Source organism: Silene latifolia, chromosome 2 (genome assembly GCF_048544455.1).
Source record: "Silene latifolia isolate original U9 population chromosome 2, ASM4854445v1, whole genome shotgun sequence".
In the NCBI taxonomy this organism is placed as follows: domain Eukaryota; kingdom Viridiplantae; phylum Streptophyta; class Magnoliopsida; order Caryophyllales; family Caryophyllaceae; genus Silene; species Silene latifolia.
This window is the reverse complement of record NC_133527.1, coordinates 120,802,803-120,811,205: the sequence shown is the minus strand read 5'-3', so window position 1 is coordinate 120,811,205 and position 8,403 is coordinate 120,802,803. Positions and strand designations below refer to the sequence as shown.

Here is an 8,403-nt window from a genome sequence, read left to right as displayed (position 1 = left end):
AACGTCTCGTAACATCCTTTTGTCATATATCCATAAAACCTCAGGACCAACAAATCTCTTTATAATTGCCCCTCAACAATCCCTACAATCCTCAGATCATCAACTCTCAAGATCATCAACTCTCAAGACCTTCATCTCTCAAGTCCTTCCACTCTCAAGAACTCCATCTAATCACACTTAATGGATCAATCATTAGCAATCTATGTACCCTCAAAATATGAACACCACGATACATTATAATCATCGTCAACATGGCCATTCACTAAGGCAACGCTAGAACACTTTAACATTAACATCTTCCAAGTCCATAAATTACAGTTCGTCTCTTTCAATCAATCTTTAAAAAGGTAAAATAATTAAATAACTCCTCAACGGATAAATAATAAAATCTTTCATAACTCACTAATAGACATTAACGATTCTTACTCCTCAAATATGGTCTCCCAATTAAAGACGAGCATAGTCTCCAAAATTCCCAACATGCTTAATCTAAACTCCACGATAACATTCAATTCATTTCCACCATTCTACTCTCGATCCATAAATAACTCGCATAACTGTTCCTTTAACACAAGACAAAAATCTAACAAGTCTAACCATCAAGAGCATAAGCCACAATATTCCCAAATATTACCACAAGATCAATCCACCTTTCATGTATCTCACTTCTAGTGAAATTGTCAAACCACAATCATACATCTTATGCCACATATCATCACCCTCTATCATCAATAAAGATTTCCTCGAATACATAAAAGAACATAACACATATAATCCCAAAGGAAACATCGTCATAACAACCTCTATTCCCAAAGTTACTTCACCTCAACAACCTATAATCCCAAAGTAAGCTTCCTCGTTACCAAACTCATAATATAAACGCTCTTTTCTTTCATACATCAACATCCCAACCTGCCAATCAATCCTAACTTGATGCCTCAAGAAACCACAAGGGAATCAACCTCGAAATCACCTCAAACAAGGACAACACAACCAAATGAACCAAAAGGATGAAAGTACGATAAGAGTAAAGCACGGGTTACCAAGGATTAAAAGTTTTGACAAACATGTAACCACATGCACAATAAGTAACATGTAAGAAACATTTTCAAAATCGACCATCTTTCAAATCAACAACGCATGCTCAAAAAGTCATACATGAAGAATACATTGAATACAATTAATAGATATAAACATAAGACATAAACAAACCAATACATGAACAAAATATTTAATACAATTAATAACAATACAAAGTATTAAGAACGAAAATCAAGTACAAAAATAACTCATGTAAAACAATTAATAACGATCGGAAACATTAAGGCATAATTAAACATGTGCATAAACAACACATGTAACACAATTAATAATTATACGAAACATTAACGCATAAACAAACAAGTCCTTAATTGTGTCTACCCCATTTACTCTCACTCATTTACTAAGTCAATTTATTTTAGTCATTAACTAAGCGAGAGTTGGGAGCATGTTCGCTCTGATACTAACTGTAACAACCCGGATTATAAAACAAAGGAAAAACGTATATTAAATGAATTATCAGAGTATAACAATGATAAAAGGGTCAAGGTGGCGGAAACACCTGACCGATCCGGTTCGCCACTAAATCCAAAACAAACTAATACATTATTCAAGGTTCTTAAAACATAAAGCAAACTCCTATTTTATTATTCATCTTGCCGCACAATACTTCCCAGCAAGATATCATCCAAAACAACAATCATCTGAATAACCTGAGAATGGGGGTCGACAATCAGTCGGGAGTAACTAGATGCTCTCTCAGTCATGTTTACAACAATTGAATATAACCAACAATCATTAACAATTGAAATATAAAACCAGTAAACATGTGAGACCATCTATACTCATGAAAACCCAACGTAAACTTAGTACCAAAGGAAGGCATATTAAGATAATCCTTTAAAAATGATACCTCAAATGAAACCACAAATTACGAGACACAAACATTACCAATCAACAATAGCAACATAAGGCATAAAGCTAGCAACAAAGCATAACGAATAGGGTGAACACCACACATAATACCGATTAGAGCATATAACTAATGTTTCCACACAATACACATAGAGTATAAAACGAACACCGGCTCGAGCGTATAACTGACACTCTAACATGTCAGAGCATATAACTGATACTCTGACTGACGGATCATATAACTGACTCCCCGTCAGTGTGAAGTATATAACTGATACTCCACGGTACTATGTATAGCGTATCACCACTGCCTATGTGCCTAAGACCTGGGCAGACCCCTCGATGCAATAACTGTACACCGAACGACACTCGGGACCCAGAGCATAAAACTGATGACTCTGGCCACCCCCGAACATAGACCAAATAAATCCCCTAATGGGTGGCGTTAGTTCATTCCGTTTGGTATATAACTGATACCGCACGTAATCTATACCACTAGCCAACAAACAAATGCACAGTATAACTGACTGTACCAACATGCGTGAACAACGTCACGGCTCAACTCATAGGATAGTATAACTGACTATCCTACTTATCATGTGAACAAGAGTAATCAAGGCATATACAACATAGTGTTATACTATAACTAAATACAACACAACATACGAAACAAGTACTAACAACCAATGTTATAGTAACCTTAATTAGTCATAACATAAACTTTGGATGCGAGGTTATACTAGCCTCGACTATAACTTCGACATATATAACTTGAAGTTATAATTACCTCAACTATAACCTTGACGCACAACTCAAAGTTATACTAGTTTCAACTATAACCTTGAGCCATAATCTCAGGGTTACGTTAGTTTCAGCTATAACTTTAACTCGTGTTTCAATGTTATAGTAGATTCAGCTATAACCTGGATTCATATTTCCAAGGTTATACCTTAAACAACCATAACTAGAGTAACGACCCAAAGTTGTAATAACTTCAGCTATAACACTTGAATCATCATCAATGTTATACTAGCTTTAGCTATAACTTTGGAGAGCATTCTTGGCCGCCTATCATGCCGCTATTAGGGTTTCATTCGTAAACCCTAATTACGCTCATGACACCCATATTTAACGCATAAGCAATATATGATATATAATTATTGCATAAAAACATATACGAACATGCGAAAACATAATTAACATGATAATAAACAATCCAACATGTACCAATCATACAAAACAATCATTAAATCATATTAATTACATCAATTGGCATAAACACAATTAAAAGAGAAACACCTAGTTACCTTATTAGCGATTAATGAAAACCTCTATAAAGAATACGACCAACAAATTCTTGTCTCCAACACGTGTCAACGTCCCCAAAATCGACATTAAGAATGCACGAATCCAAATTCATGAAAACACCATAAAAGACTCTTTATCTTCTTTACCCATTAAAAATAAGAGACCTTAAAGGTAGGTCTAAAGGTCCATAGAAATAATTCTAAATAAAATATTTGGAGATGAATATGAAGTAGAGGTAAGAGCAAGGATTGTGAAAATATAATTTGTGATGAGTTTGGAAGAAGAAAAGATATAAAACAATGGAGTCAAAGGGAGAAAAGAGAACCTAAGAGAGAAAAAGAGGAGAAAGAGGCGTGCGGCATACCACACGTGAAATCAAAAGAATGAGCAACCTAGTTGCTAGGTTAGGGTTTTCTTTTATAAGAGGATTAACTAATCTAATTAAAACGATAAATAATAAAATAGAGGACATAAGCTTTTAAATATATATTTCCAAAATACATTAATAAACTTTTAAATAAATAATTTAATAAATAATTTTCCAAATAAAATATTATTATAAAACACGGGGTGTTACACTTTCGATCTTAGGTCGGGGTTTACCAACTTAATTAATCAATTAGATCGACTTAACCAATTAATCACAATTAAATGTCACAATTAACAACATAGACTAATTATATCGACTAATATAATTACCTAATTAATACCGTCTCAATCCATGGCTCCCCTAAATCCTAGCAAAAGGAGGTTTAGCTACTCATAATGGAATTTGCAATAACAATTGAATAAGACGATAAAGGGGAAGAATTCATGATGAAATTAATTTAAAGACTAATAAGCATAAATTAAACTAATAAGACTAGTAAGAAAAGTAGAAATAATTAATAAAGAAGAACAAAGGGGAAGAGGAATTAAAATTACCAAAGGAATCCGAGTCCGAGTAATAGAGAAAAAGGGAGAAATTCTAGATCTAAAAGTTGTAGAGAATTATTACGTACTTCCGTTTTTTAGCAGCCAAAGATAGAATAAAAGATAACCTAATGAATTGTTTTTCTAGTGTTTTTATAGTAAGTCCAAAGAGATAAAACAAATAAGTAACTAAAGCCCAAACACGAGCTAAATCTCGGCCAACGAAGCATCTGTCGATCGACACTAAGTCTATGTCGATCGACACACTTGGACCCTGTCGATCGACACAAACACTAAGTCGATCGACAGCCATCAATAGCTCCAAAAATAAATCTTCCTGTGACGACGGCAGGTATGTCGATGGACCATCTTCCTCTGTCGATCGACACACCTGTTCTGTCGATCGACACACCTGTCTTGTCGATCGACACATTTGTTCTATCGATCGACACACCTGTCCTGTCGATCGACACAATAACTCTTCACCGGTCGTTCGTCTACAGCTTCTAACACAAGGTCGAACACGGACTCATCTCCTTCCTTAATTAATGGGTTTTGGCTCATAATCACACATTCGAACCTAAAACCTGCACAAGTCACACAACTGACCTAGTAGCGAGAAATGGGAGGAAATAATAGTGTATGGTCGTAATAAACCAATAAAATGCGTGCTAAATGAAGGGAAATATCGTATGTAAATTGCACGCATCAGTAACTATCACCCTAGGGTCTTTCAGATACACATGCCCTATGTGTATCTACACAGCAGCAGGTGTGTATCTAGAAAACAGGAGATGTGTATCCGCTTTTAATTCGCCTCCCTAGGGTCTTTCAGATAAACATGCCCTATGTGTATCTACACAGCAGCAGATGTGTATCTAGAAGACATGAGATGTGTATCCACTTTTATTTCAACGGCCCCCTTGTCCTCTTCCCCCCAGTCCCTCCTCCCCTTTTGTTTAGGCAAAACATAGCAAAACGATAGTGCCTTGAAGGTAAAATTATGCCTTGTATCCACGTAGTCTTGATACACAACAAAAGAGACGTGTAACTAGTCTCACATAGATGTGTATTCACTAGTTTAAATGAGTGTAACTAACACCTTAATGACATGTTCTATCGCCATAAAATTGTGTATTCATCCACTTATATGCACACATCTATCACTGCCTGATATTCAAATTTTCACTTCAGAGTATTTTTCTCCCACTTTAGTAGTTTAAGCATAATTTCTCGACGATAAGCAATGATATTCTGCAAAATAAAATGACACAAATTTAGTTAGAAACACGTAAAATGAAAATTAAAAACAATATGTTGGCTAGGCATTACTGCTGCTGGTGAAGAATGGGACTCTCCATTAGTTACAGATATCTTCAGGTTTTGAATGAGACAATCTCACGTGTGAGACCTACTCAATTACTCGTATATATTTTGTCTTGTGTGGTTGTATACGAGGCTAGTGTGAAAAAAGGCTAAATATAGTCACGGGTCATTTTACTTCTTCCATAGGACACCAAGTTATATATGATTTTATATAATTAATTTCTTGCTTTACCAAATTTTTCAGTGTATGTAATACACTGTACAATATAACAAAATTAATTATCAAGTCCATTAAACTCACTTTGAAGTAGTTCTTGTCCTCCCATAATTTCCGATCTTTTATTGCACCTTCCAGAAACTTCATAACATATAGTCTGCAATCATAACTACACAAAATACAGTGAGAGATTGAAAAACTGCAATCTGTTATAGAGACAAATTAGAATTCCATACTGCCATCAAATATATAAAAATAAAAAAGGAGATATTAAAGAAAACTTACGTGTTTTCTTGCTGAGGTACATTCACAATAACAGAAGGAAACAAGATGATGCCCTTTAGATGATTGTAACCATTGTGGTGGTCTAACTGATTTCCAACATGGAATACCTTTGAATGACAAACAATCATCAAAATAGTAATAGCTTAATTCAATCATAACTGATAATAACAAAGCATAAATATAACACCAAGAGTAGAGTCCAGACGATATCCTCCATATAAGAATTATACTCCTCCATATCGTCTATATTTTTTGTATTTGGCTTGCATGAGTCCAAAATATAGTTTTCCTGCTTCTTGATGTCAGACATACAAGCGAACCAATGATTACCATTGCCAATCGTGAAAAAAACCTATAAAGATAAAAAAAAAGTCAAAAATGAATTGTCAAAAACATAGTTGACTTCATTCCGAAATAGCCATAAATACACCAAACAAAAAAGAATATTCAGGAAGGGGAGGTTACACCAACAATAGACACTCCAACACTTCAACAAAAAAAGTAGGTTTGCAAACACTTCTTTAAATAATTTACCTTATAAATAGTTGCTCCATTTTCAGGCTTGTAGTGCATCTTAAGATGAGGGCACCAGACAATGTTTCCATTCTTAGGACTTAATGAGGGCTTATCATACTAAAAATAAAAAAAATGGGTTATAGATATGGACTACTAAAACATCAGAAAGGTACATTTTTGAGTCTGAAACAACAAGTATATCTTAATTACCTACCTGCACTGTTGATGGTAAGTAGAGAATATCATTTCTATCGTATGTGCACGTCACACCATACATATTAAGCACCTACATATAAAGGATCATATTCTAAAAATGTCACACATACATCAGTATAAATATAAATAATAAAAAATAAATGTCTATGTACTTACCAAATCCATTCCCCAGTGACGATTTTGCAAACTTTGCATTGCTTTTCGACACACTCCCATCCACTCAGTTTGCACAAGAATCTCATTTAAACTACATATGAATATAATTAGAACAAAGTGCATCGACAAAATTAATTGTACAAATATGTTATCAATTTAACAACTTACTCGATGTCTTTACCCCTTCTCATTACAACACCAAGGAGTTTCGTATCTGTAAGTTGACGTTGACGTTGACATTGTGAGTGTCTTCTATTTTGGAGCTCTTGGTCAACTGCTTTAAATCTAGAAAATCAGTGTCAAATCAAACAATTAAATTTATCGCCAACTCTTGAGTACTAAACACAAAGATGCAGTTTCTGATAAGTACAACTTCATTCAAATGTTTTCTGATTATATTTAATAAAGGAATAGAAGGATACCTTATATCCAAACACAAAGATCCAGCTTGTGATAAGACTTTATCCTTCAGTTGATTACCGTTGAAACAACAAAATTCAGAGCAAACTCTTGTAGCAAAAAGCTTAAGTTGGTTGTGCTACAAAACAAATTGGAATGTATGTTAAGCATTATGTGTATCTAGAAAATAATTGGAGTGTATATAGCTAGCTAGATGTATGTATCTAGCAATTTAAAGCAATGCAATCAAGTAAATAAACCTAAGACTCTGAGTTTATACTATATGAATCACAACTTGCATCGTTTAGACCCAAAAGAAAACCATTTCTAGCACCTCTGTACTTCTCCAACAAACGCATGAGATAAATTCCGGAATCAACTCCGTTACCCAAATTTGATTTCGGAATATACTCCTCTGTTACCAGCTCCTTGACGTCTTCTATAGATGGAATCTTGTTTTGGACCAAGCAATTCATAACAAATTGTATCTGCATTTAACAAATTAGTTCAGCAAACCAAATTATTAGGAAAACCAAAAAACACAATCAAAAAACGAATGATAAACAGATTAGCCCTCGTCACATACCGTAGACTGAATCGTTGTTGCATAGTTGACAGATTTTGTCTTCATGACATGTAGAATTTCCAACTTCATTGTTATGAAGTTAAAACAAAACACAAAAGGCATCTCAGATATTATTGGAACAAATATCTGTAATTGCATGTTTGCAAAAAAAGTCAGATAAGTAGCAGATGATAAAATAATAGGAAACTGGCACATTGAGTAATAAATATTAATGCAAAACCCTAACATACACTAAACCCCAATATTCACTTACAAGATTTGCTCCTTCAAAATTGTGATCAATGCCGGCAGTATGAGTAGCAGTACAGGGATCCTGGTGATAAAAAAAAATTGTAAGAAATGCAGTGAGTATGACTGCAGAAGAGATACACATGACTAATTCTGCGAATATCATAAGATAGTTATAGAACTTACTTCATCATCTATTTTCGGAAGATACAACCTATACGGTGAACTGGCAGCTCTGCGTGTTTCACCTTTGTTCAAAATGAAACACCAAGCGTGTATGAGAGATTTAGGGATTTTA

General features: G+C 34.4%; 1 protein-coding gene across 1 annotated transcript; it reads right to left on the bottom strand.

Moving 5' to 3' along the window:
* Nucleotides 1-5,170: 5,170 nt before the first annotated feature.
* On the bottom strand, nucleotides 5,171-7,773 carry LOC141630140 (uncharacterized). Its single transcript, XM_074443012.1, has 8 exons — nucleotides 7,315-7,773; nucleotides 7,061-7,177; nucleotides 6,893-6,983; nucleotides 6,735-6,806; nucleotides 6,539-6,637; nucleotides 6,005-6,356; nucleotides 5,804-5,888; nucleotides 5,171-5,430 (listed from the first exon to the last, which is right to left on the bottom strand). Exons 2-6 carry the CDS (start codon nucleotides 7,081-7,083, stop codon nucleotides 6,153-6,155), a joined length of 489 nt encoding a protein of 162 aa, XP_074299113.1. The 5' UTR covers nucleotides 7,084-7,177; nucleotides 7,315-7,773; the 3' UTR covers nucleotides 5,171-5,430; nucleotides 5,804-5,888; nucleotides 6,005-6,152.
* Between the last annotated feature and the right edge of the window lie 630 nt (nucleotides 7,774-8,403).

Excerpts from the sequence above, each read along its gene's own strand:
- LOC141630140 (XM_074443012.1), bottom strand. The coding sequence starts at position 7,083 with ATGAGAAGGGGTAAAGACATCGA. Across the intron at positions 6,807-6,892 it reads GTCACTGGGGAATGGATTTG|GTGCTTAATATGTATGGTGT; the intron begins GTAAGTACATAG and ends CTTTATATGTAG. Across the intron at positions 6,638-6,734 it reads ACTTACCATCAACAGTGCAG|TATGATAAGCCCTCATTAAG; the intron begins GTAGGTAATTAA and ends TTTTATTTTTAG.